Source organism: Hyla sarda, chromosome 8, assembly GCF_029499605.1.
Source record: "Hyla sarda isolate aHylSar1 chromosome 8, aHylSar1.hap1, whole genome shotgun sequence".
Taxonomy (NCBI): Eukaryota; Metazoa; Chordata; class Amphibia; order Anura; family Hylidae; genus Hyla; species Hyla sarda.
This window is the reverse complement of record NC_079196.1, coordinates 201,905,928-201,930,923: the sequence shown is the minus strand read 5'-3', so window position 1 is coordinate 201,930,923 and position 24,996 is coordinate 201,905,928. Positions and strand designations below refer to the sequence as shown.

Genomic DNA, 24,996 nt, shown 5'->3' with positions numbered 1-24,996 from the left:
AAAAAAAATAGTTAACTGTAAACACAAAAGGCTTAGTATTCTGTGCTTTTGTGTACAGCAAAAAAAAAAAAAAAAACATATGTGGTGACACAGGGGTGCAAGGAATTCCTATCACTTTGTGATGCCAGGGCACTGTTGACCTATACACGGTCCGAGGTTAGAGACAGCTTCTTCTGGGCCAGACACGGGGAGTAATCAACACACCGACGTCGGGTTGCGGATCACTGTCTTTACTGAGCTGGGTGCAGATGGTAACACACACACCCAAAGTATGGAGCAGAGTGGAGAGGAGGCAGTGTAACCCTTTGGGAGCCCTGTTGCTTTGCTAGGACTTTTCACCCACTTGGAATAATACTGACTTGAGATGGTAGACTGTAGATTTCAGGCTGGCTAAGGCTCTGACAAGGTCCAATTACCTTCACCGCCAGGTCTTGACTTTCCTCTTTCCTATGAGAAGAGATTTTCTTAGGCTTCCCGCAGGATTTCTCCACATGTGACTTCACCTCCTTTCCACACTTGAGCTCAGCTTTGGCTCTAGGGCAACTCCTTCCCCCCCTACACTATATACCTGACAATTCAGAGGTTCCCATTGGGAAGACAGGGTCACCTGGTTTACACTACTCCTCACTTTTAAAGGCATAGTACAGTGAATATGGTAAACATAATAAAGTACAGTGGTCCCTCAACATACGATGGTAATCCGTTCCAAATGGACCATCGTTTGTTGAAACCATCGTATGTTGAGGGATCCGTGCAATGTAAAGTATAGGACAGTGGTCTACAACCTGCGGACCTCCAGATGTTGCAAAACTACAACACCCAGCATGCCCGGACAGCCAACGGCTGTCCGGGCATGCTGGGAGTTGTAGTTTTGCAACATCTGGAGGTCCGCAGGTTGAAGACCACTGGTATTGGAGGTTATACTCGCGTGTCCCCGCCGCTCCGGACCGTCACCGCTCGTCACCGCTGCCCTGGATGTCGCCTTCCATCGCTGTCGCCGCGTCCCCGGGGTGTCCCCGACGCTCTGGCAAGGCCTCTGCTTCCCCGCCATCCTCGCTCTCCGTCACCGCCATCACATCGCTACGCATGCCGCTCCTATTGGATGACGGGACGGTGTGCGCAGCGACGTGGTGACGACGATGGAGAGCGCCGGCGATGGAGGGCATCCTGAAGAGGACGCGCCGGAGCCCCGAGGACAGGTAAGTGATTGTCAGCGGACCACACGGGGCACTGTAAACGGCTATCCGGTGGCAGCTGAAGCAGTCTGCGCTGCCGGATAGCCGTTTATGCGATGGCCCCGACATACAAAAGCATCGTATGTGGATGCTGCCTCTGAGAGGCCATCGTATGTTGAAATGATCGTATGTCGGGGCCATCGTAGGTCGGGGGGTCACTGTATACAATAAAGTGCTTGAACATATTATGCATAACTGATAATGGTGCAGGACAGCCTTTGGTGCTGGGACACCACATTTATGTTGCATTCTTTTTAATTTTGTAATGTGAAAGGGATTCTGCTGTATGGCATCAAGGAGAATACATTGTTTGCATCCGCTAACGCAGTGTTTTCCAAATAGTGTACCTCCAGCTGTTGCAAAACTACAACTCCCAGCGAGCCTAAACAGCCTTTTGGATAGGGGATAAGATGTCTAGGGGCGGAATACCCCTTCAAGGACGTAGGGATCTTTAATTTTTGCGCCTTTGTTTTTTTCCTCCTTCCTTTCTAATAGCCATAACGCTTAAAATTTTCCACCTACAGACTTTTTCATCACTTTTTATTATTCTTTATCTGGTATTTAAAGTGACCATAAATCAGCAATTCTGGAATTTTGCATTTTTTTTTTACATTTACACCATTGACCGTGCAGTTTCATTAAAAATAGGAAAAGGGGGGGGGGGGAGGTGAATCAAGCTTTTGTTTAGGCATTTTAACTATTTTTATGTCCCACAAAGGAGACTATTACACAGAATCTTTAGATTGAAAACACTGATTAGGGACCCCCACGATCTCTTGAACGGGGCCCCGGCAAGCGGCCATTCCGACCCCCGCAGGAAGACGCGGCCGACACGCCCCCTCCATGTATGTCTATGGGATCTCTATGGGCATGTCAGCCACCGCTCCGTGCGGGGGTCTGCACGCCCCCTTCCAGCACATTCCCGGGGCCCTGTTCAGGAGATGGCGGGGGTTTCAGCGGTCGGACCCCCTGAGATCTATAACTTATCCCTTTAGATAGGGGATAAGTTATGTTCCACTGTAGAACTCCTTTAAAGGGGTACTCAGCTGCTCAGCGTTTGGAACAAACTGTTCCGAAAGCTGGAGTCGGTGCCGGGAGCTTGTGACGTCATAGCCCCTTCCCCTTATGATGTCACGACCCGTCCCCTCAATGCAAGTCTATGGACGGCTGTCACGCCCCCTCCCATAAACTTGCATTGAGGGGCGGGGCAGTACCATGACAAGCTCCCGGCGCCGGCTCTGGCGTTCAGAACAGTTTGTTCCAAATGCTGAGCAGCGGAGTGCCCCTTTAAGGCAGTGCCATAGCACAGCATTGATCCGTGTTATCAGGGCTCCATTATTACAGGCTGCCTGCAGGACTGGAGCGCCGATTAGACAGGACGGAGCTAAGTCACAGACCTCTGCTGGTCCTCTCAGCTGATCGGGACCTCGTGATTTTGCTGCAGTCTTCCCGATCAGCTCCTGGAGCTAACCGGCAGTAGATTTTTACCATTTTAGAAGCTGCAATCAATTTTCATTGCTTTGTCTAAAGGGTTAATCTTTGCAACCTTTTGAAGTGATGGTTTTCCCTTCTAGGGCCCTATACAGTTCTGACAAAATCGTATATTATCATTTGTATTGGGGCACCTATAAAGTTGCATTGAATGTCTGATATTTGTACTTAGCATACCTCCCTGATGACACCACCGCCACTGGTGGCAGAAACGCGTTGGCGGTATTGGCTATAGTTTTGTTGCTTTGCATTTTATCAGGGATTGTGTGGCACAGGGTGAGGCTGGGCCCAGCCACTCCTTGGTAGCAAGCACACTTATTTTTCCTTTTCTACTTTTTGCCATTGTGCAATCTAATGAATTATACACCTATCGATATTTGTAATTTTTAACCAACTAGAGCAAAAGTTATGTTTTAGGCACTTCTCTCCTTTTTTTTTTTTTGTTCGTCTAAAGGGTTAATACCAGACATCGGTCCGATCGGCGATGTCCGGCATTAGTCGTACTGATAGCAATCGGAACATGAGGCGCGCTCAGGAAATGGGCGCAGGGCATCAATGTGTTTTTTTTTTTCCATCATTTTGTTCCATAAAAACGCACTGTGTAGTAAGCAATAGTAAATTTCCCCCCATTCTATTCTACGACCACAGGACAGACCAGATCAGCCCCTTGGTAGAAGACGTTTAGCACAATATTCTGCAGCTATAAACTCTGTCCCTGCTGATTTTATATACAGAGGTACTCGAGCGCCCCTAGCGGTTTGTACCAGATCGCAACCAGTGGGCGTGGCCTGTAACCTGTCCATCAAGTTTCCGTGGGCGGGGCCGGAGCCTGGCGGTGCAGTGTGCGGCTGTGGACAGGGCTTTGTGCTGGGCTCAGCTGAGGGTGAGTAGCAGAGCTGAGGCAGTGTGTGTGAGTGCCCGGTGTCTGTATGTACTGAGTGTGCACTCGGCTATGTATGTGTCTTACCGTCTGGCTGCCCCCTCGTTGTGTCTAAACTGCGTTTTCTTTGTGTGTCTGAACAGGGCTCTAAGAAGAAGACATGGCAGCCCCGGCTGAGAAAGGTCAGTACTGTAATCATCCGCCAGTGTCAGGGTGCACCCCGGGGGGGCTCTGTAAACTAATGTGACTGCTCCCCGAGTCATGTGACCGGCTGTACGGTCATGTGACCAGAGGAGAAATCAACTAGTCAGGTGACTAGAGGAGCAACAAGTGTTCACGTGACTTGGGAGCAACAAGTGTTCACGTGACTTGGGAGCAACAAGTGTTCACGTGACTTGGGAGCAACAAGTGTTCAAACGACTTGGTAGTGTAAATGATATGTCATGTGCCCCTATAGTGTCTACAGGAGTGGTCTCCAACCTGCGGACCTCCAGATGTTGCAAAACTACAACTCCCAGCATGCCCGGACAGCCAACGGCTGTCCGGGCATGCTGGGAGTTGTAGTTTTGCAACATCTGGAGGTTCGCAGGTTGGAGACCACTGTTCTACAGAGTAGTGGTCTTTAGGCTGTGGCTTGTTATGGCACTACAACTCCCAGCATGTCGGGTATTGTAGTTTTGCAACAGCCCAATCACACATGGCGTATTTTAACGTGTGTGTGTGTATGTATGTGTATATATATATATATATATATATATATATATATATACACACGTGCATGTTACGTGCCATAATACACGCATTCAACACCCCAATACATGTCCGACTGTGAATGCTTTGGTCACAATACGGTAATCTATTGAATGAGGCGATTTTCACTTCCGAAACCGCATAAGGAATAATACGCTGGGTGAACTTATCTTGAGACACCATGCATGGGATCATATAATGGCAGGGTGTCTCCAGATATTGCAAAACTACTACTCCAGTCCTGCCCGGACAGCTAAAGGCCGTGGCATGTGACGGTAACCGTGACACGTATTCCCGTTAAAGACCGTATTCAAGCACACGATGACAAAATGCACACCAGAGAACGCTATGGGAACCCAATTTATCAAGGCAAAGGACGAGGGGGCACTCCCTCCGTCTGGAGAAGAAAAGGTTTAGTCTCAAGGGGCGACACGCCTTCTTTACCATAAGGACTGTGAATTTATAGAACAGTCTACCTCAGGAACTGGTCACAGCAGGAAAAATTAACAGCTTTACAACAGGGTTAGATACATTCCTGGAACAAAATAACATTAATGCTTATGAAGAAATATAAAATCCCATCCCTTCCCCAATATCCCGCCACACCCCTACCCTTCAATTCCCTGGTTGAACTTGATGGACGTATCTCTTTTTTCAACCGTACTAACTAACTAACTAAGGCCTGTATGTTGTTTTTCTTGGCTAAAAAAATAAATAAAAAATTTGCGCAAACCTCATCATTTTTTTTTATTAAATTTTTTTGTTTTTGGTGTTTTAGTCACTTCAGCATCTTCTCCCTCCTCCTTGAAAGTGGGCTATATGTAGTGAGTTTTTAGCCAATTTTTTTTATATGCAACTTTTATTTATTTATTTTTTTTAGACAAAATCTTGGCATTTTGCTCCCATAGAAGTCTATGGGAGCAAAAAAAAAAAATTATATAATGCTAAAAAATTTATGCTAAATGTGGGTTTAGCATTGGCTTTGTTTCTGGCTCCCAGATTGTTTTACCCTGCGTTTTTATCCTGACAAGTCATGTGATTTTTATTTTTTTTCAAGGATTTCTATTGACACATGATGAAAAAAAATCACATGACCTCTCAGGATAAAAACACAGGCTAAAACAATGCCAAAGAAAAGAACATCAAGACTAAAACCCAACACTCTTCCCCCCCCCCCCCCCCCAAAAAAAAAAGGGTGCAAAGTGACATGCCAGTTTTTTTATGGTGTTTCTTTCAGATTTACAGTTACAAAAATGTCTGTACCCGAAATCTACCATTGGTAAACTTGATCACGGATCCCCTTTAGTTGCCATCTGACACAGCAGTATACATGGACATTCATGACGCTGCAGCAGTTTTTTCCTCCATTGCTCGGCGCCGCATGGTGAAAGTAAATGAGTAATAGAGGAGCACGATCCTCCGGCAGATGTGCATCCTGTCTGCTCTGCTGTCTCAGCATCTGTGGGTCACATCTCCAGGGCACAGGGCACAGTGTGGGGCCTGACTGCACAGTTTTGTGTTATCACCTTCATTCTAGATGTCGTAACAGAGAAGTTGGACAGAAGTTTTAAGTCCCCCCCACTCCCCACTCTGATGTGGCCTCTTATAGTGGAAGAAGCTTCAGCACTGGGGGGCGCTGTGACTCATAGGGAACTGTATTCTAAGCAATTGTCTGATATGTGATTATTCAACCTCCTCTCTTTACCATTGATCACATATGATCTGCTATATAAAAAATATGGGATTTTTGAGACTTTTAGGTTACGTTCACACATGCAGATTTTGCTGCAGATTTTCTACAACTGATTATATACCCATTGACTTCAATGAGTAGCAAAATCTGTTGCGGAAAATCTGCAGCAACATATGCATATGTGATCGTACCCAAAGGGGGAGATTTATCAAAACCTGTGTAGAAGAAAAGTTGCCGAGTTGCCCATAGCAACCAATCAGAGCGCTTCTTTCATTTTGCAGAGGCCTCGTTAGAAATGAAAGAAGCGATCTGATTGGTTGCTATGGGCAACTGGGCAACTTTTCCTCAGGACAGGTTTTGATAAACCTCCCGATAAGGTTCTATTCAAACAGAGATACAATGGATTGTATTTAAAGCGTACCTGTCATAGTACAAAAAAAAGAAAAAAGTGATGTTACTCGGGACCCAATCCTGATCATGTGCATATAATGTTTATGTGTCTCGGACCTATATATCCAGAGATATAAGCATTTATCTGCTGGTGAGTTACTTTTTCATTGTGCAGGCTGGAGGGGGCGTGTCAGTCTGTCTCCCTCACAGGAGCAAGCCTGTGCAGTCAGCCAATCAGTACTCTCTACTCTGTAACCCTTTCCTCTCTGGTTTTATGCTGTGTCATGTTACACAGAGGAAGATACTTGGAGCTTGCCTGCAGTAATCAGAAGACATTATGGTGAATTCATAACAGGATAAAATGTATAAATATAAGAATAGATCTTTATAAAATTAGAGCAAGGATTTTTTAGATAAAAGTACAGCATTTTTATGAATACATGTTCTATCTGTTTTATCTTCTCCTAGTAAAGCTGGATGCTAATCAGCATAGCTGTCACTATGTGTGTCATTCATCTTTCACAGACTCTTGAATGTCTGATCAACTTCTTTGTCATTCAGAAGTCCGAGAAAGCTTTGACTATTTCAGCATGCTGGGAGTTGTAGTTTAGTAACAACTGAAGCTGCAGTGTTTGTAAATAACTTTGTTAGAGCAGTGTTGCCTCCAGCTGTTGTAAAACTACAGCTCCCAGCATGTCCACACATCCTTTCTCTGTAGTTTTGCATACACAATAGAAATCTCCTATACTGGATACTGGTATGCTTTACAGCTGGTATGCAGTATGCTGTAAAATCTAGACTAGTCTGTCTGGCTAAAAGACAGGCGACCCCTAGTGGTGGCTATTTTGAGCTTGAATTTTTTTTTAACAGGTGTATATTGTGAAATGTCATATTATAATGAGTCCTGCAATATATGAAAAGTTTTTAACAATGACAGTGCCTCTTTAACAGCACCACAAATAGTGCTTGCCCCATATTCTGACTTTTTTTTACTATTTTTCTTGCAGCCTATTACCGCTTTGTGGTGCTGTTCTTTAACTGCCTGCTCACGTTCGGCTCATATTTTTGCTTCGATATTCCCAGCGTCCTCCAGGACCAGTTTCAGGGGGTGAGTGCCTTACTTACACATTGGTCCACCTTTAGCCTGATCACAGGCTGTCCTGCTGCTTAGATCCGCATAGATCACTTCTTACTGTGTAGCCCCTCATTGAGCCACTTAAAGGAGTAGTTTTTAGAAACGTATCTCCTATCCTAAGGATAGGGGATAAGTTTCAGATCGCGGGGGGGACGGCAGCCCGCGGGGAAGGGAGCGTGTCGACCTCGGCACAAAGCCGCGGCTGACACGCCCCCTCAATACAAAACTCTATGGTAGAGCTGGAGCGCTGCCTTCGGCAATCTCCGGCCCTGCTATAGCACTGTATTGAGGGGGCATGTCAGCCGCGGCTTCGTACGGTGGTCGACACGCCCCCTTACGGGAGATCGGTGGTCGACACGCTGTCGGACTAACCAGCCCCCCCCCCTGGGTTCGGAAACTTATCCACTAGCCTTAGGATAGGTGATACGTTTTTCAGGACTGGACTACTCCTTTAACTCCTTCCTCACTAGGCCGGCCACAGTGACCTCAGCACTGGGGTCACAGTAAGCTGCAATCTAAATAGGGGTGACAGTAAGCTGCAATCTAAATAAATTGCTGCTTATTGTCTAGCCTAGTTTTTTCCAACCAGGGAGCCTCCAACTGTTTGAAAACTACAACACCCAGCATGCCCGGACAGCCAAAGGCTGTCCGGGCATGCTGGGTGTTGTAGTTTTGTAGCAGGTGGAGGCACCCTGGCTGGAAAACGCTGGTCTAGCCCAAAAGAACAATGCACATCATCACCACTTAACTCCTTCCTGGCTGACTGTGCATGCCTGCTGCTCAGACCAAACTGAACCCTGTGGCTGTATAGCCTCAGGCCCAGCTCAAGAAGACCAAGAGTAGTGCAACAGATCTGCTGTACCTGCTGCTCTTGAGCACCTCATTCAGTGCAGGGACACCTGTCATTTTGATGAGAATCCATGCTCCAGGTACAATAATCAGTGGTGCACTTTGCACCTGACCCATGTAGTGTAGAACTCGCAAGAATTCCTGCGAGTTAGTAGAGTACTTTCTACCCTCTAAAGTCAATGGGTAGCAAATCCACTGCAGATTTTATGTCACAAAATAAAATTGTACGCAGCTTTATGAAATGCGCAGTGGACTTTCTATGTGCGATCGCACCCTAATGGGGTTTATCAGGTTTCCTTCACGCTATCTGGCATTCTACTGGATAAAATAGTGCTCCATCCATGCTGCACTGTTTTCCAAACTTTTTTTTTTTTCGACGCAGTCTGTGTCAGAGGCTTCTAGTGGAATCTTTAAAGGGGTACTCCCGTGGAAAACTTTTTTTCTTAAATCTACTGTTGCCAGAAAGTTAAACGGATTTGTAAATTACTTCTATTAAAAAAATCTTAATCCTTCCACTACTTATTAGCAGCTGAATACTACAGAGGAAATTATTTTCTTTTTGGAACACAGAGCTCTCTGCTGACATCACGAGCACAGTGCTCTCTGCTGACATCTCTGTCCATTATAGGAACTGTCCAGAGCAGCATATGTTTGCTATGGGGATTTGCTCCTACTCTGGACAGTTCTTAAAATGGACAGAGATGTCAGCAGAGAGCACTGTGGTCATGATGTCAGCAGAGAGCTCTGGGTTCCAAAAATAAAATAATTTTCTTTGTAGTATTCAACAGCTAATAAGTACTGGAAGGATTAAGATTTTTTTTTTAATATAAGTAATTTACAAATCTGTTTAGCTTTCTGGCACCAGTTAATAAAAAACATTTTTTTCCCATCGGAGTACCCCTGAACATCTTATAGACCTATAGTTCCTGCAGATGACTTAATAGTAATGTTTCTTTGTTTTCCTCTCTTCTGAACCTACAGAACCTGACATGTACAAATGGCAGTCGCCCTAACAGCACCCATGGTAATAGCAGTGACAACTGTGTGGAGGGGCTTGGCATGACCCCAGAGCAGTATAACCTATTATATGCCATCTATGCCTGGACGTAAGTATAAATAGCATTAAACTAGTCTGCCATCTTGTTTGCTAGCCTCATTGGACTGTTCTCCTGCAATGAGACAGGTCTTTCGATAAGGAGAAAGAATTCTTCATCCCCTATAGCAGTGTTTCCCAACCAGGGTGCCTCCAGCTGTTGCAAAACCACAGCTCCCAGCATGCCCGGACAGCCTTTGGCTGTCCGGGCATGCTGGGAGTTGTGGTTTTGCAACAGCTGGAGGCACCCTGGGTGGGAAACACTGCCCTATAGACACAAGGATTTTAGTCCATTGGTCAGCACCCACCACTCATCACTATGCACACACAAAAAAATTGCTAAAGCTGTCTTTCTTAGGCTGGGTTCACACTATGTTTTTCAACTACAGTTCCCGCATACGTTTTCTATCAAAAACCGTATGGGGAAAAAAACAGATGGAACAGTATGGAAAAAGTAGTAAACCGTATGCGTTTTTAAACAGTATACTGTTTTTAAAAGTGCATACAGTTTCGTCAGTTTTTATTAAAAAAAAAACAAAAGTTTTTGAAAATTTTGTCCATTTTTAATGGGAGGGGTCTTGGGTGGGGACTTTAGGATTCAAATGCGCATGTGCAAAGTAAAAACGTATACGTTTTTGCCGTATGGAACTGTATACATGTGCGTTTCCCATTGATGTCCATGTTAAAAAAAAAACGTATGCGGTTGCAGTACGGTTTTTAAACTGGAGACAAAATCGTGGTCAACCACGGTTTTGACTCCGGTTTAAAAACAGTACTGCAACCGTATACGTTTTTTTTAAACATGGACGTCAATGGGAAATGCACATGTATACGGTTCCATACGGGAAAAACGTATACGTTTTTACTTTGCACATGCGCATTTGAATCCTAAAGTCCCCACCCAAGAACCCTCCCATTAAAAATGGACAAAATTTTCAAAAACTTATGTTTTTGTTTTTTTTTAACTGTATGCACTTTTAAAAACAGTATACTGTTTAAAAACGCATACGGTTTACTTTTTTCCATACTGTTCCATCTGTTTTTTTGCCATACGGTTTTCTTTAGAAAAACGGATTGAAAACAGTATGGCAAAAACGTAGTGTGAACCCAGCCTTAGGCTGGGTTCACACCACATTTTGGCAATACAGTTCCTGTATATGTTTTCAATTTGAAAACCATATGGAACCGTATTGAAAGCCGTATGCCAAACGATGCATCAGGTTGTGTCCGTTTTGCATCCTGTACGGTTTTGTCAGTTTTTTTTCCTGTACCCAAAACCATAGCCTACCACAGTTTTTGGTTCGGGTGAAAAACTGTATTGAAACGTATACATTTTTAAACATGGGAGTCAATGGGAACCGTATAGAACCGTATGTGTGTACGGTTCCATCCGGTTTTCACCTTACGGTTTTTGACTTTGCACAGTTTTTTTTTCTTGGAATTTCAATCAAACAAGTGAAACTTTATTCATAATGGAGTGAAAAGTTAAAAACGTATAAGTTTTTTTCTTAAAAAACAGATGCAACCGAACGTCATTTTTCAAACCGTATACGGATTAAAATTTGTACACAGTTCTTGATACAGTCTAGTCGCGTTTTGAGGAATCCGTTTATCAAAAACCTGATACGGGAACTGTATTGCAAAACGTGGTGTGAATGCAGCCTTAGAAAGTGTAAACGTAGATGGCCAGACATCAAATTCCCCAGGTTGATCACAGTGCATAGTGCTATGTATCTTCCCCCAAAAGTCTTTTTAGTCAGGCACATGGGGGGGGAATTTATTGTTTGTAACTTTTTCACCCCACTTTTCCTTTTTAGGCCCAAAAACTTAAAAACATAGCAAAAAGAGAGTTATTCTTTAATTTTTGTCAGACATCAAAAATGCACAGTATACAGAAAATAGGCCCATAAAGTATGGAAAATTCAAAACGCAGGTCTTCCTAGGGACTGTATACACAAACCTTGTCTTAGTTGTGTTCACCTAGCGGCTTCATATTTTTTATTTGGTTGACGCATTACAGGAATTTAGGAACGTAGCTGCTAAAGTGCGCAACTGTGCAAGCAGGACATGATCAGGATTCATTTTCAAAAATATTTGAAGGTAAAAAACACCAAGGAATAGATTTTTCTGCTTTTTTTTCCCCCCTCCAGGAATGCCTTGGTGGTTATCATGGCTGGATTTCTTATCGACAAGCTGGGGAACAGATGTGAGTATATAGGATATTGTTCACTCAGTGTTGGCCTGGGGCTCATGGTGAATGTACATTTATAATAATTTACAACAGCAGCAGAATGATTCCAAACCAGAATACCTAGGCTGTCCGCAGGCATGCTGGGAGTTGTAGTGTCAGAACAGCTGGTGCCACAGATGCAGAGTATACCCCTTTTCAAATGTGACCATTCCAAACCCATCCTACACACCATTATTGATACATGTGCTGCTGTGTTTTTAAAGAAAAACTGTTATTCATATCATCGCAATAGCTTGTTGGTACAGGCAGGTAGTGCGGGTGACACTGCTAACCATACTTATCTGTCCCCAATCCGTGGTCCCGTTCTTCCCCTATTGTTCTCGCTTCCTTTCGTTCCTGCGGCTGGCTTGGGGCATGGGTGGAGGTTCCTGATGTCACCGCTGCTGTTTCTCTGTTGGAACCTGTTGCGAGCAGACTTGGGAAAACAGCAGCGATGACTAGAGAAGAGCAAATTTACAGTAAATTCGATTCGGCACGAACTTCTCGGCTCGGCAGTTGATGGCTTATCCTGCATAAATTAGTTCAGCTTTCAGGCGCTCCCGTTGGCTGGAAAAGGTGGATACAGTCCTAGGAGACTCTTTCCTAGGACTGTATCCACCTTTTCCAGCCCACCAGAGCACCTGAAAGCTGAACTAATTTATGCAGGATAAGTCATCAACTGCCGAGCCGAGAAGTTCGTGACTAATCGAATTTACTGTAAATTCGCTCATCTCTAGCGATGACGTTCAGAAGCTCTGCCTGCGCCCTAAACTGAAGAAGACAGCTGGAGAACAGGACCTCGGATCAGGACAGGTAAGTATGGCTATCATCAGTGTCACCCACATTACCTGCCTGTACCAACAGTTTAGTGCGTTGACACTAATGGAAGTTTTCTTTTTAACCCCTTAAGGACTCAGCCCATTTGGACCTTAAGGACTCAGACAATTTTATTTTTACGCTTTCGTTTTTTCCTCCTCCCCTTCAAAAAATCATAACTCTTTTATATTTTCATCCACAGACTAGTATGAGGGCTTGTTTTTTGCGCGACCAGTTGTCCGTTGTAATGCCATAACTCACTTTACCATAAAATGTATGGCGCAACCAAAAAGTACTATTTGTGTGGGAAATTAAAAAGAAAACCGCAATTTTGCAAATTTTGGAAGGTTTTGTTTTCACGCCGTACGATTTATAGTAAAAATGACATGTGTTTTTTATTCTCTGGGTCAATACGATTAAAATGATACCCATGATTATACACTTTTCTATTACTGTTGCGCTTAAAAAAATCGCAAACTTTTTAACCAAATTAGTACGTTTAAAATCCCCCTATTTTGAAGACCTATAACTTTTTCATTTTTCCGTATAAGCGGCGGTATGAGGGCTCATTTTTTGCGCCATGATCTGTACTTTTTATTAATACCATATTTGCTTATACAAAACTTTTATTACATTTTTTATACATTTTTTTTTTTGGAATAAAATGTTATAAAAAAGCAGCTATTTTGGACTTTTTTTTTTTACGTTCACGCCGTTCACCGTACGAGATCATTTACATTTTATTTTAATAGTTCGGATATTTACGCACGCGGCGATACCAAATATGTGTATAAAATATATTTTTTACACTTTTTGGGGGTAAAATAGGGACGTTTTTATTGGGGGAGGGGGTTTTTCCCTTATTTTATTTTTTTTTTTTTTTACTTTTTTTTTTACTTTTTTTACTTTTATTTTTACACTCTTATAGTCCCCATAGGGGACTATTTATAGCAACCATTCGATTGCTAATCCAGTTCAGTGCTATGTATAGGACACAGCACTGATCAGGGTTATCGGTCATCTTCTGCTCTGGTCTGCAGGAAGGCAGATCAGAGCAGAAGACTCCCGGAAGACAGCGGAGCCAGGTGAGGGGACCTCCGTCTGCTGTGCAGGATGACCGGATCGCCGCGGCAGCGCTGCGGGCGGTCCGATCATCCTGTTAAGTGACCGCGATGCTGCAGATGCCGTGATCTGTATTGATCACGGCATCTGAGGGGTTAATGGCGGACATCCGCGGGATCCCGGGTGTCCGCCATTACCGGCGGGTCCCTGGCTGCGATCCACAGCCGGGACCTGCCGCGCATGATCTGGGCATCGCTTTGATGCCCCCGGTTAATGTCAGGACGTAAATGTACGTCCTGGTGCGTTAAGTACCACATCACCAGGACGTACATTTACGTCCTGCGTCGTTAAGGGGTTAAAGGGAAGCCTGCTGGTACGGGCTAGTATGTATGATGCTGATCACAACCCCTTTTCTCTTACGTGGCTGCGTTTCTGAGCTGTTCTCAAAAATCCTAGAATGGGGTGTTTCCTAGCCCCTTGGTGCACTTCTATGCCTGCTCGGCTGATCCCAGATGAACACCCCCAAATAAATATTCATCACACTCCTTTTCTGCATGGAGCCACTGCTGCTGTGAAAATGGTGCATTCGGGGTGACACGCCGGATGTTTTCAAGATCTAACCGCACGTAGATGCAGCGTGCGTAGAGGGCGTGCATCGAGGACCAGCCGGGAGTGCGTACCAGTGTACCCTAGATGCTCATATATACATATTAAGATTTTTGGGTATATTTAGGGAACTGCACTATATAGGAGAAAAAAGTAAAGACAACTGTGAACGACAGAAAGGAAATTGAAAAAGAAAATAACTTCCTCTGTAGTATACAGCAGCTGATAAGTACTGGAAGGATTAAGATTTTTTTTTTTTTATAGAAGTAATTTACAAATCTGTTTAACTTTTTGTCACCAGCTGAATAAAAAAATGTTTTCCAGTGGAGTACCCCTTTTAAGATCCCTAGATAGAGTTGGGAGAAGTGGGTGGCTGATTGCTGCTCTCCCCGTCATGTTGCAGGAGATGTATTATAGACGTGAAATCCTGCAGCGAGCTGGGAAGAGAAGCAGTCAGCTGCATTTTTTCCCCCGACTCTATCTAGTGCACTGTTTCCCAACCAGAGGGCCTCCAGCTGTTGCAAAACTACAACTCCCAGCATGCCCGGACAGCCAAAGGCTGTCCGGGCATGCTGGGAGTTGTAGTTTTGCAACAGCTGGAGGCACCCTGGTTGGGAAAAACACTGATCTAACGATTTGTTGGGGTCTGAACACCCAGCCCCCTACCGATCAAAACTTTTAAAGGTGTCTGTGTGCTTTGCAAAGTGTTTTAAAGTGACAGCAACACAGTATCACATTTATGTTTGCAAACGGTCCTTATTAAAAATCATTTACTGTTTGGCGTTGCAGAAGTGTTCACGCCCTTTAATTGTGGACTAGTTGGGGGGGGGGGGGGTCATCATCATTCTATAATAAGTAACATTGGGTTTCTTTCAGTCGGCCTGTTCCTGTTTTCCTCCCTGACTGTTGTCGGCTCCTCCATATTTGCCCTGGGATCACATTTTAAAGGATCTCCCTACCTGCTTCCGCTAATGTTGACGGGACGCCTGTTGTTCGGATCCGGGAATGGATCGCTGACAAGTAAGAGGTCATCTTCCAGTGTTGTCTGTATTCCTGGAGCCTTTGCCTATGGCAACCAATCGCTTTACAGATCTTCTTTTTCAGAGACTGTGGCGGGTTGCTGTATGCGGCAGCTCCTCTTCTTTTTCTTCCGCTAGTTTTTATCATTTCCGTCAATTGTCTTTGTATTTTCTTATACATAACCTCTGTTTTCTCCCCAGTTGTACAGAACCGGATCACAGCCTTCTGGTTCAAAGGGAAAGAACTAGCTCTGGCGTTCGGGCTGACCTTATCTTTCTCACGGTTGGGCAGCGTTCTCAATTTCTTCCTCACTAGGCGGTTTGAAGATCACTTTGGAATCCAATGGACTCTTTGGGGAGGTAAGCAATCTTTTTGGGGCAAGGGTTAAAACTAGACAATTTGTCTTTGAAATACTGGAGTGGTCTCCAAGTTGCGGCCCTCCAGATGATGCAAGACTACAACTACCAGCTACACTCCCTGCAGCTGAACAGCGGTGCGGTATGATGTATATTCTGTGTTTTTTCATGTTTAGGAACCATACTGTGCGTCCTGGGCTTATTGTCTGCTGTTACGGTCAGTATCCTGGATAAAGTCGGAATGAAGCAGCTTGGGCTGGATGGAGCAATGCAGGAAGAGTCCAAGAAAGTGGTAAGTAAGGTCATGGATTATGACTCTTATTACTGCACTGGAAGGGGTTGTCCAGATAAAAAAAAAAATATATATATATATCTTGTGTATGATGTAAAAATTATAAAACAATTTACTAATATAATGTTTTTAGCCATAGTGCACAGATCTGTCCATATCAGCTGTTCTGTCTGGCTTGTAAACTGTCCCTGTCACCCTTCCCCTCCTGTTTGCTCAGGACAAGACCAGTGATGTGAAGAGGTGGAGCTCATATTACTGCTCATTAGATTTAACGGAAGAACAAAGCCTTTCTTTGTCACAGTAGTTTTAATCAATGGTCTGGTCCTGAGCAGACAGGAGGGGAGGGGGGAGCAAACTGCACTCAGCTGTCATTGGACAACCCCTTTTAAAAAGTGTTTGATCGTGGGGCGGAGAAGATGGAATGGCAGTGAACATGTGCAACTGCTGCTTCATTCCCACAGGAGGCTTGGGACCCCCATTGTCAAGATTGTTGGGGGGGGGGGGGGGCGCAGTGATTCCCCAAGTGTTGATGGCTGCACAAGCCTTTAAGGAGTTGCAGTCTGCTGAGAAAGATGCCGACAGTGATGGAAGGCAAATGGATTCTAACATAGTGGATGTAAATAGATACCCATGTCATTCATTGTTTCCCAACCAGCGTGCCTCCAGCTGTTGCAAAACTACAAATCCCAGCATGCCCAGGCACACTGATTGGGATACACTATTGTAATACATGAGCGCGCCAAGTCAACCAAACTGGGAGCTGTTGTCCTGCTATAATCTCAGAATATCTTAAGAGCATATGACCATTGGTTGTCCCTATCACAGTTATGTCTTTTTTTTGTTTTTTAAATTAATTTGTGTTTGCTTTTCTTTCTTTCTTTATTTTTTTCTATACTTCCAGCGAGTTCAAGACATCCGGCGACTGCCATTACGTTATTGGCTCTTGGTTTTGACCATCATGTTTTTCTACAATGGAATATTTCCTTTCGTGGCTGATGCCAGGTACGCAATGCATTTCTGTGGATGATGTAGAGCTGTGGTCTCCAACCTGCGGACCTCCAGATGTTGCAAAACTACAACTCCCAGCATGCCCGGACAGCCAACGGCTGTCCGGGCATGCTGGGAGTTGTAGTTTTGCAACATCTGGAGCTCCGCAGGTTGGAGACCACTGATGTAGAGGAATTGTATTACTAGGACATATTCCTTAGAGCAGTGTTTCCCAACCAGGGTGCCTCCAGCTGTTGTAAAACTACAACTCCCAGCATGCACGGACAGCTCAGGCATGCTGGGGGTTGTAGTTTTGCAACAGCTGGAGGAAACCTGGTTCAGAAACACTGTTCTAGTCATAATGGTAGTTTAAGGATTAATCTCTTTCCGCAGCTGATGCCTTATTTTCTTTTTACCAGCAAATTTATTCAAGACAAGTATGATGGCTATGACCAGCAGATGGCGTCTTATATAGCTGGGGCTGTGTATGACAGCTCTCTGGTTCTGTCTGCGGCTGTTGGAATATTAATAGTAGGTTTTCGCTTTTTTTATTTTTTTATTCTATTTATAGAATTTTTTTTTTTATAAAAAATTGTCCATGTTTAACTAAAAGGGGTATTCCAGGGAAAACCTTTTTTTTTTTATATATCAACTGGCTCCAGAAAGTTAAACAGATTTGTAAATTACTTCTATTAAAAAAATCTTAATCCTTTCAATAATTATCAGCTGCTGAAGTTGAGTTGTTGTTTTCTGTCTGGCAACAGTGCTCTCTGCTGACATCTCTGCTTGTCTTGGGAACTGCACAGAGTAGAAGAGGTTTGCTATGGGCATTTGCTTTTAAACTGGGCGGTTCCCGAGACAGGTGTCATCAGAGAGCACTTAGACAGAAAAGAACAACTCAACTTCAGCAGCTCTGAAAGAAAGAATTAAGATTTTTTTAATAGAAGTAATTTACAAATCTGTTTAACTTTCCGGAGCCAGTTGATATATATAAAAAAGTTTTTTTCCTGGATAACCCCTTTAAGCACTTAACCTCTTATTCTTTTGCACTTCATAGGACTATATAGGCCTGAGGGGGGTGCTGGCAGTCCTTTGTGCGATACTGACGTTGCCAGTGTTTGCCTTGTTGGCATTCACCTTTGTCCCACCGCTGGTGTCCACCATATGGCTTGGAGTCACTTACTCCTTTGCAGCGGTAAAGTATAAAGATTTTAATATTATAAGTTACGTTTTTTTATTTATTTAAAGTGGCATTAAACCTAGAGCTTGTGCTTACCAACACAACTCTAGAGCAGTGCTCTTCACCTTTTGCAAAACTACACGTCTCAGCATGCCCTGACAGGCGCTAAACTACAAGCATATGGCTGCGTTAACAGTTAAATGTGGGACCTGGGGGGTGGTCCCTGGACGGTATGGGAACGGCGTTCCTGCAGGACTCACCAGCCTGTCCCCGTTTTTTATCCCCGTTTCGGCTCCATTCCTGCAGGCTGTAAACGGATTAAAAACGGTAAAAAAAAAAATCCCATTCATGTCAATAGGATTTTTTTACAATCAGTTTGCACCCGTCTGCACTCATTTCCGTTTTTTTGACGGCAGAAAAAATGGCACATGCAGCATTTTTTCTTCTGTCAAATAAAAAAACGGAAGAAAAAACGGATACAGTACATTTAACATTGAAGTCTATGGGAAATGGATGAGCCTTTAATGTCATCCCTTTGCGTCCGTTTTTTCAATGTTGTTTTTTTTTTTTTTTTATCCGTTTTTACTTCTGAACAAAAAAAATTCTTTTTTTTGGTTTATTAACTGAACAATAACGGATACAAACGGATAACATCAGTTATTGTTTTTTTTTAAGTCAGTTTTTATTTTTGACTTCAATGTAAAATTTAAACATCTGGTTTTTCACAATTTTTTTCTTCTTTTGACTGGAGTAATAGCGGAGGTTTTTTTTTTTTTTTTTTTTTTTTTTTTTTTTTTTTAAAGGAGCATACCTGTAGTGTGAAAGGGGCCTGAGTCAGTAAGAAAATCTGCTACAAAATACATGTAATTGTACCATAATCAGGTATTCCACAGGATAGGGGATTGTAAGGGGGGGTGTCCCAGAGGTGGGACCCTCCACAATTGGAGACCTAGTCCCTGTCATCCTACAAACTCCAGAACAGGGCCCAGTCTCTCCCTGTGCACGGAATGGAATCGGGAAAGATATATTTTAATAGGGACCAGTAAGGAAGCCAGGTAGGAAGCCACAAACTGCAAATGTGCTGCACAGTCTAGCACAGAGTTTCCCAACCTGGGTGCCTCCAGCTGTTGCAAAACTACAACTCCCAGCATGCGCGGACAGCCAACGGCTGTCCGGGCATGCTGGGAGTTGTAGTTTTGCAACAGCTGAGGGCATACCGGTTGGAAAACAATGCCCTGTATTTTTATATTTAATTATTTATTTTATTAATTTAATTTTTTTTTATGTATTTATTTTATTATTAACATAAAAAATGAATGTTGCATTAAATTGAAGGTTTTCTAATTAAATATATAATTAATTGATACATTAATTATTATGCAATTAATCAATACAAAGCCAGAAAAAGATTTGAGAAGTGTCCTACATTTATGATCTCATAATCCTAATAATGATTTAATTGTAATTAAAAACCTAAAAAGGTGTGAACACAGCCTTATGGTATTATATGCAACTTAATTTACTTTTCATTATATCTTCACTGGGGGGGGGGGGGGGGGCCAGGAGGCTGCATACATGCTGTGAGTTGTAGTTTTGCAACAGCTGGAGGCACCCGGGTTGGGAAACACTGGTCGTAAAGAAAAGAAGTTTTAGTGTGCCCCAATTGCTTAGAAAAGTCAGGGATGACACTGAAGTCTCCCAGGACTGTATGTGACCATCAGATTCGGTTTCTGACAAGATAACTGCAATTTGGCTTAACTTACTAGTAAATATCGGACACAATGTGACCTGCTTTCTGATCCTATATTTTAGGCAAGCATGTGGCCATCAATCCCTCTTGTGGTCCCACAAGCTACTCTGGGAACTGCCATGGGTCTCGCCACCTCCGTACAGATGATTGGCATTGGGATTTCCAATCTTATCGTTGGCAGAATTCTTGGTACCAAATCCAGGTATGTATAGAAGAAATGCTAAATTCTGCCGGACTGAACCTCCTGGGAGAGTTGATGTCCGGCCAACAGGTCAGTGATTCCTGGGGGGATAGAAACTTCAGGCGTTACTATCATTAAAAAAATAACTTTTGACTTGTTGCCCAGCAATGTGAAAAGTTTAGATTGCGCTGGGTCTCATTCCTTAGACCCACAGCAATCACAGGTTACAAGTTACCGGGGAAATGCTGCGCTCCATTCCCCAGCCAGCCAGCCCTTTTGCGCAGCATAGGCTTATATAGCGAAGAGTTCAGATCGGTTTGATTGGGTGTGAGTGTCGCGCTACGCAAACTTCCCCGGCTAGTTATCGCAGTAGGTTTCTAGAGTAAGATCAAAACTTTTGACATGTCTGAGCAACATGTCGAAAGTTTTATTTTTTTTGTTTTTTTAAATGAGGTTACCATTTCAGAATTTTAGTAATTAAAGGGGTACTGCGGCGCTAAGACATCTTATCCCCTATCCAAAGGATAGGGGATAAGATGCCTGATCGCGGGGGGTCCCGCCCCCTCACATAGGCTTGCATTGAGGGGGCGGAGCGTGTCATCACCCGGGGGCGGGGCCGTGACGTCACAATGCTCCGCCCCCGTGATCGCCAGTAATCAGATCTGGAGCGAACATGCTCCGGGGACTGATTCTAACGGGGTGCGCCGTGCAAGATCACGGGGGGACCCCAGCGATCAGGCATCTTATCCCCTATCCTTTGGATAGGGGATAAAATGTCTTAGCGCCGGAGTACCCCTTTAATACTGAGAAGTTGTTAAAGGAAATCCGCAGCAGGAAAAAAAAAATATATATATATATATATATATCCACTGGATAGGGGATAAGTGTCTGATCACGGGGGGGGGGGTCCTTTAAATACTGACATTTTTATTATGTAACCACTTTTTTTTCCCCCCCATTTCTGTTCCTACAGTGAATCAAAGATCCCATTATGGCGATGGCAACAAATGATGATTTTCATGCTGGCAAATACCATTGCTTGTATAGTCACGTGCGTGACCTTAAATATAGTGGACAAGAAACAGGTAATTGTACAATATCGGGTCCCTGTTCTACCGCATGCACATGTATTACACTGATATCCAGTATGCGCCCGTACTCTATACTGTAGAGTAGTGTTGGGGAAACTTACAGTAAATGCAGCCAAATCTGAACCTGACTGCGTCACCATTGATTATCTTAGTCTGTATTAGGGCTGCACGATATGGGGAAAATGTGCAATTGCGATTATGGGGCTAAAAATTGCGATTTCGATATGCGATGCGCTATAATAAATAAATGGTGAAATCCCGCCATTTCATGTCCAATCTCCTCCATTATCCACCCCAGTGTCATGTAACGGGCTCGGGCACCAGGTATACACTTAGTAAGCAGAATTGCAGCAACAGGCACCCTCTGCTAGAAGCACTATATGGCGGCACAGGTTTATAGGTTTAGGATAATCCTGTCACACACTATCATATTGTGTATTACTTCTAAGAGCCGATATCTGGGGAGATTTATCAAAACCTGTGCAGAGGAAAAGTTCACCAGTTGCCCATAGCAACCAATCAGATCGCTTTTTTTTTTTTTTTTTTACTTGAAGCGATCTGATTGGTTGCTATGGGCAACTGGTGAACTTTTCCTCTGGACAGGTTTTGATAAATCTCCCACATTGTTCCTTACAGATACATTTTAAAGGGGTACTCCGGCCCAAAGACATCTTATCCCCTATCCAAAGGATAGTGGATAAGATGTCTGATCGCTGGGGACCCCCGCAATCTAGCATGCAGCACCCACCTGTAAGCACTGCAGGAAGCGCTGGAGGCTCAAAGTCTTATGCCTCCCGACCACAGGGACGGAGTATCATGACGTCACGACTCCGCCGCCCGTGTGACTTCCCGCCCCGCCCCCTCCCATAGACTTGCATTGAGGGGGCGGGGCTTGACATCACACGGGGACGGAGTCTTGGGGATAAGATGTCTTAGGGCCGGAGTACCCCTTTAAGTTATCAACTGGTGGGCACCTGCAAAATTGTGTGTGCAGTGTGTTCTTATTTTGCGCATTGACTTATCGTCTAATTACAATAATTATTTTGTCTGCGCTGCCTTCGTATTTTTTCTTGCAGTGCGCCTCCAGGGGGTCCTGGTTCGCAGATTCACTGGTTGTGTTAAATTTATCACACAAATTATTTTTGCGCAAATATACCCCAGTGACCAGCTGGCTTAGGAATCTGTGTAAGCTTTTCATTCTTTTTTTTTTGCATTATCCAAATTAATAAAGGTTTCATGGACCTCATTATAAATTTTGCGCAGGAACTGGGGAATACCACTCAGCAGCTTGTACATTGTGCAAAACTCTACGCTGATAAATTCCCCTTCCTTACTCAGTCCAGGTGTGAGCATACAGAACCATAAGGCTATGTTCACACCTCGGAACATCCTCATGGAAAATCTCTGGACATTCTGCGGACACCGGCATAACAAGCTGGCGCTAGGACCGCACGGTAATGTCTTGTAGACTGCTATGCATTCCGTGCGGAGTCTGCAGAAAGAACGGACAGGTTCATTCTTTCTGCGGACACGGAAATCAGAATTTCCGTGGCAGAAACATCTGGCATGAATATAGCGCAGCAAAATCCCATTGAATACAATGGGGCTCTGCCGCTACGGGATTCCGCACATGTGAACATTGGCTCTGACAATTGTGTACAAACCAAAATAGTTCTGCTATAGCAGTGGTCTTCAACCTGCGGACCTCCAGATGTTGCAAAGCTACAACTCCCAGCATGCGCTGTCCGGGCATGCTGGGAGTTGTAGTTTTGCAACATCTGGAGGTCCGCAGGTTGAAGACCACTGTGCTATAGGGTGGGGGAAAAAATTCTGCTCTGAAATTCTGCTGCAGCAGAGTCCCATTGTTTTCAGTGATTAGATCTCTTGGGAGAGATAACTGCAAAATTCCAGGTTCTAGTGGCGCTCCCACTCTGAAATATTCTGTTATACAACTTCCTACATCTGCCTGCGTATATCTCTTTATTCCCGTATGCTTAGACGTGTTTCGGGACCTGCAAGTCCTTTTCAGTGAGTATAGCCTACACCCTTATTGAAAAAGGGACTTGCAGGTCCCGAAACGCGTCTAAGCATACGGGTATAAAAAGACATTGTGTTATACAACTTCCTACATCTGCCTGAGTATATTTCGGAGTGGGAGCGCCACTAGAACCTGGAATTTTGCAGTTATCTCTTCCAAGAGATCTATACCAGCCCTAGGACTCCGGTCACCAGGAAGGCTGCACCACCACAAGAGGCCATCCAAAAATATGGAAGACCTCTCTAATACAAGTACTTGAGGTAGGTAGAGGGTGAGAGTTTAGCATATAATCTATGTACACACCAAACGGTATTTACCCTATTTTTTTGTTTCAATACAATTGTTTTCAATGGGAGTCTGCTGCACCGTGCACAAGGTAGAATTTACTGCTGTGGAAATCCCGTTTCCAGCTTTTGCTGAAAGATTTGACATGTCAATTATTTCGATGTAACCTGCTCCGAAATGCGTTGCCATCACATTTCTGATCACCGGCAAGTTCTGCCCGCACCTGCAATATGCGGAATGTCTGCGCGTGTTTTCCAGACTGACATTCTGTTGTGTGGACATAGCCCTAGTTTTGCTGCACAGTTGACGGACCTATTTCCCCCCCCCCCCCCCCCCCCTTCACTTTTGCAGGGAGGCACATTAAACAAAATGACAAAGAAGAGACCTCAGGTGGAGCAAGAGTCCCGGGAAGAGTCTGACAGAACCCCGATCCTATCTGAGGAGGACGACCAGAGGTCTATAAACTAGCGGACACCGCTCTGTATTACGTAGAACAGACTGGTTACGCAGCTGAACACAGGTTTACATTCACAGCCTAGATAATAAATCACTAATCTGGAAACGCTAAATGCTACACGTACTAATTGTAGCACCCTCATATACAAGATATAAAGAAAACTGGTGCTATAACCCATAAACTGATCCTATTGTAGCAGATAGAACCATTGGATTTGCTGTCGGGAAACATTTTGTCACCTTCATTCATAAAGCATTACCAACTTTAGTTCTCGGGCCTGTGACAGGCTATGGTGCAATATAAAGTAATAAATATAGAAGGGGCACTTTCCTCAAGACTGGTCTTAAAATGTAACCTTGGATTTGAGGTTTATTATGTATAATGGTTCTATATCAATAAAATACAGTCAGATATGTATAACAGTGGTTTTATTTATATCTCATAAAATACAATAATATGCTTGTAGGGAGTGTCATCTGCAGGGCTCTTGCAAATAAAATAAAAAAATTGTCACTAAAAATATATATAATATAGATTCATGTATAGAATAATTCAACTGTTTGTAGATATAGTCAAAATAACACCAAATGTAATTAGTCTTTTTGCACAGCAACCCTGAGGTACTGTCGTTTAAATATTGTGTGCAGCATCCTAAAGAGAGTGCAGTTCAGATAGACAATCCCGTCTTCTGTGACGACGTCCTCAATAGATACTATGTACAGTGGGGGGGGGGGGGGGGAAGTATTTAGTCAGCCACCAATTGTGCAAGTTCTCCCACTTAAAAAGATGAGAGGCTGTAATTATCATCATAGGTATAACCTCAACTATGAGAGACTAAATAAGGAAAACTTTTAAATCATTTATTTGCAAATTATGGTGGGAAATAAGTATTTGGTCACCTACAAACAAGCAAGATTTGTCTCACAGACCTGTAACTTCTTCTTTAAGAGTCTTCTCTGTCCTCCACTCGTTACCTGTATTATTGGCTCCTGTTTGAACTTGTTATCAGTATAAAAGACACCTGTCCACAACCTCAGTCACACTCCAAACTCCACTATGGCCAAGACCCAAGAGCTGTCGAAGGACACCAGAAACAAAATTGTAGACCTGCACCAGGATGGAAAGACTG

General features: G+C 43.8%; 1 protein-coding gene across 2 annotated transcripts; it reads left to right on the top strand.

Annotated features, from left to right (window-relative positions):
* The first annotated feature begins 3,499 nt into the window (after positions 1-3,499).
* Positions 3,500-24,274, top strand: LOC130284599 (major facilitator superfamily domain-containing protein 1-like). Of its 2 annotated transcripts, XM_056535077.1 has the most exons (14): positions 3,500-3,609; positions 3,750-3,788; positions 7,447-7,547; positions 9,405-9,529; positions 11,667-11,722; positions 15,107-15,250; positions 15,451-15,609; positions 15,783-15,898; positions 16,800-16,900; positions 17,305-17,416; positions 17,943-18,080; positions 19,878-20,017; positions 20,970-21,081; positions 23,762-24,274. In XM_056535077.1, the coding sequence occupies exons 2-14, from the start codon at positions 3,767-3,769 to the stop codon at positions 23,876-23,878; spliced, it is 1,443 nt and encodes a 480-aa protein (XP_056391052.1). In that variant the 5' UTR covers positions 3,500-3,609; positions 3,750-3,766; the 3' UTR covers positions 23,879-24,274. The 2 variants fall into 2 exon arrangements, with proteins under 2 accessions (XP_056391052.1, XP_056391053.1); XM_056535078.1 differs by lacking the exons at positions 3,500-3,609; positions 3,750-3,788 and adding an exon at positions 3,935-4,030.
* The last annotated feature ends 722 nt before the right edge of the window (positions 24,275-24,996 follow it).

What these genes read in the sequence shown, in the direction of transcription:
- LOC130284599 (XM_056535077.1), top strand. Translation starts at nt 3,767, where the DNA reads ATGGCAGCCCCGGCTGAGAAAG. An exon ending in CGGGAATGGATCGCTGACAA is followed by an intron (nt 15,251 to 15,450) that starts GTAAGAGGTCAT and finishes TTTTCTCCCCAG; the next exon opens with TTGTACAGAACCGGATCACA. An exon ending in ATATAGTGGACAAGAAACAG is followed by an intron (nt 21,082 to 23,761) that starts GTAATTGTACAA and finishes TCACTTTTGCAG; the next exon opens with GGAGGCACATTAAACAAAAT.